General features: G+C 45.2%; 1 protein-coding gene across 1 annotated transcript in view; it reads left to right on the top strand.

The window, feature by feature from the left end:
- Window positions 1-3,669, top strand: part of LOC118421160 (cleavage and polyadenylation specificity factor subunit 2-like) — a 35,551-nt gene that overhangs the window by 11,388 nt on the left and 20,494 nt on the right. Inside the window, exons 5-10 of the mRNA XM_035828324.1 lie at window positions 26-179; window positions 254-275; window positions 475-743; window positions 823-851; window positions 938-2,003; window positions 3,097-3,185. Of these exons, the coding sequence (XP_035684217.1) occupies window positions 26-179; window positions 254-275; window positions 475-743; window positions 823-851; window positions 938-2,003; window positions 3,097-3,185 (1,629 nt within the window). The remainder of the gene's footprint in view (window positions 1-25; window positions 180-253; window positions 276-474; window positions 744-822; window positions 852-937; window positions 2,004-3,096; window positions 3,186-3,669) is intronic.

Below are 3,669 nucleotides of genomic sequence, written 5' to 3'. Positions count from 1 at the left end.
ACAGTCTTACCTTAACTATGTCCAGCTCAGGAGGAAACTCAGGGATGAGCAGCTCCTCAGTAAGTCTTACCTTAACTATGTCCAGCTCAGGGGGAAACTCAGGGATGAGCAGCTCCTCAGTAAGTCTTACCTTAACTATGTCCAGCTCAGGGGGAAACTCAGGGATGAGCAGCTCCTCAGTAAGTCTTACCTTAACTATGTCCAGCTCAGGGATGAGCAGCTCCTCAGTAAGTCTTACCTTAACTATGTCCAGCTCAGGGACGAGCAGCTCCTCAGTAAGTCTTACCTTAACTATGTCCAGCTCAGGAGGAAACTCAGGGATGAGCAGCTCCTCAGTAAGTCTTACCTTAACTATGTCCAGCTCAGGAGGAAACTCAGGGATGAGCAGCTCCTCAGTAAGTCTTACCTTAACTATGTCCAGCTCAGGGATGAGCAGCTCCTCAGTAAGTCTTACCTTAACTATGTCCAACTCAGGAGGAAACTCAGGGATGAGCAGCTCCTCAGTAAGTCTTACCTTAACTATGTCCAGCTCAGGAGGAAACTCAGGGATGAGCAGCTCCTCAGTAAGTCTTACCTTAACTATGTCCAACTCAGGAGGAAACTCAGGGATGAGCAGCTCCTCAGTAAGTCTTACCTTAACTATGTCCAACTCAGGAGGAAACTCAGGGATGAGCAGCTCCTCAGTAAGTCTTACCTTAACTATGTCCAGCTCAGGAGGAAACTCAGGGATGAGCAGCTCCTCAGTAAGTCTTACCTTAACTATGTCCAGCTCAGGGATGAGCAGCTCCTCAGTAAGTCTTACCTTAACTATGTCCAACTCAGGAGGAAACTCAGGGATGAGCAGCTCCTCAGTAAGTCTTACCTTAACTATGTCCAGCTCAGGAGGAAACTCAGGGATGAGCAGCTCCTCAGTAAGTCTTACCTTAACTAATGTCAGCTCAGGGACGAGCAGCTCCTCAGTAAGTCTTACCTTAACTATGTCCAGCTCAGGAGGAAACTCAGGGATGAGCAGCTCCTCAGTAAGTCTTACCTTAACTATGTCCAGCTCAGGGATGAGCAGCTCCTCAGTAAGTCTTACCTTAACTATGTCCAGCTCAGGGATGAGCAGCTCCTCAGTAAGTCTTACCTTAACTATGTCCAGCTCAGGGACGAGCAGCTCCTCAGTAAGTCTTACCTTAACTATGTCCAGCTCAGGAGGAAACTCAGGGATGAGCAGCTCCTCAGTAAGTCTTACCTTAACTATGTCCAGCTCAGGGATGAGCAGCTCCTCAGTAAGTCTTACCTTAACTATGTCCAGCTCAGGGATGAGCAGCTCCTCAGTAAGTCTTACCTTAACTATGTCCAGCTCCTCAGTAAGTCTTACCTTAACTATGTCCAGCTCCTCAGTAAGTCTTACCTTAACTATGTCCAGCTCAGGAGGAAACTCAGGGATGAGCAGCTCCTCAGTAAGTCTTACCTTAACTATGTCCAGCTCCTCAGTAAGTCTTACCTTAACTATGTCCAGCTCCTCAGTAAGTCTTACCTTAACTATGTCCAGCTCAGGAGGAAACTCAGGGATGAGCAGCTCCTCAGTAAGTCTTACCTTAACTATGTCCAGCTCCTCAGTAAGTCTTACCTTAACTATGTCCAACTCAGGAGGAAACTCAGGGATGAGCAGCTCCTCAGTAAGTCTTACCTTAACTATGTCCAGCTCCTCAGTAAGTCTTACCTTAACTATGTCCAGCTCCTCAGTAAGTCTTACCTTAACTATGTCCAGCTCAGGAGGAAACTCAGGGATGAGCAGCTCCTCAGTAAGTCTTACCTTAACTATGTCCAGCTCCTCAGTAAGTCTTACCTTAACTATGTCCAACTCAGGAGGAAACTCAGGGATGAGCAGCTCCTCAGTAAGTCTTACCTTAACTATGTCCAGCTCAGGAGGAAACTCAGGGATGAGCAGCTCCTCAGTAAGTCTTACCTTAACTATGTCCAACTCAGGAGGAAACTCAGGGACGAGCAGCTCCTCAGTAAGTCTTACCTTAACTATGTCCAGCTCAGGGATGAGCAGCTCCTCAGTAAGTCTTACCTTAACTATGTCCAGCTCAGGGACGAGCAGCTCCTCAGTAAGTCTTACCTTAACTATGTCCAGCTCAGGAGGAAACTCAGGGATGAGCAGCTTCTGAGTAAGTCTTACCTTAACTATGTCCAGCTCCTCAGTAAGTCTTACCTTAACTATGTCCAGCTCAGGGATGAGCAGCTCCTCAGTAAGTCTTACCTTAACTATGTCCAGCTCAGGAGGAAACTCAGGGATGAGCAGCTCCTCAGTAAGTCTTACCTTAACTATGTCCAGCTCAGGGACGAGCAGCTCCTCAGTAAGTCTTACCTTAACTATGACCAGCTCCTCAGAAAGTCTTACCTTAACTATGTCCAGCTCAGGAGGAAACTCAGGCCTTAACTATGTCCAGCTCAGGAGGAAACTCAGGGATGAGCAGCTCCTCAGTAAGTCTTACCTTAACTATGTAAACTCAGGGATGAGCAGCTCCTCAGTAAGTCTTACCTTAACTATGTCCAACTCAGGAGGAAACTCAGGGACGAGCAGCTCCTCAGTAAGTCTTACCTTAACTATGTCCAGCTCAGGAGGAAACTCAGGGATGAGCAGCTCCTCAGTAAGTTTCTTCCTTACCGTGATCCAACCAAACAGTTGTCCATCATCAATTGTGAGGATTGAGGATTCATAGGTGATTCATAGTACAATGTTTCAGGATCAATGCCGAATTGATCCTGAAGAAGGCAACAGTGGTCCTTGAAAATTTGATCTGTGTGTACTTTTGTGTTAGAAGAAAGAGTAGCATTGCACTATGATTTCTTACAATACAAATGAGCTTCCATGATAATTTGAGTGATGAGGATTCAGTGTCTCTTCAGTACAATCATATAGGCTGTGATGTGAACAGGTTGTGTTAGTTTCATAGTTATAGTTTGTTGTCTGTTTGTTTTCTCAGCAAGGAGCATTTTTGTATCAATTTATGCAAACCATCTGTCATAGAAAGCAGCAGGATTTTTCTTTTGCATGTGTGGTGTGATGAATTCTAAACGGGGTGTTCTGGTTTTCATTTCCAGCGGAGATATTCAACACTGTACGAGACGATGGGAACGTGTTGGTGTCCATCGATACGGCAGGCAGAGTGCTGGAGCTGTCACAACTTCTGGTGAGTCAGAAATTAACCATTAAATTAAGCTGCCAGCGTTTTAGCCAGTACATGAGTCAGAAGTTAACCCTTAAGGTATCTCGGTTGGCTAAATTGGCATTTTGACCTTCCACTGTTTTCTTATTAATGAATTAAGAAAGAATGGAGCCGTAACGAATGTGGATAGATGGGCATTAAAGAATTCTAAATCTGATTTTTTGGGGGCCAAATTGTAATGAAACTTCGTTTTTCGTTGCATAATGATAAAAGCCACAATTGAAGTGCTGCGCAATACTGATGTCTGTGTATAAGCCTCTATTTATTGTTACTTGCTTTATAAGTTACCAGCCCTCGAGCGTCTCACATGTTGGGGCAAAATCATTCTCCTTGGTGGAGTGCTGCCGTGAGTGTTAATCTTACATACCCACCAGGTTTAGCAGGAGTTGTCCTCAGTTTTTGATTTATGTTCGAATCCCGAATAAAGACTACTTGGTGAGATGTAACC

Source organism: Branchiostoma floridae, chromosome 1 (genome assembly GCF_000003815.2).
Source record: "Branchiostoma floridae strain S238N-H82 chromosome 1, Bfl_VNyyK, whole genome shotgun sequence".
In the NCBI taxonomy this organism is placed as follows: Eukaryota; Metazoa; Chordata; class Leptocardii; order Amphioxiformes; family Branchiostomatidae; genus Branchiostoma; species Branchiostoma floridae.
This window is presented reverse-complemented; position numbering and strand designations above follow the sequence as displayed.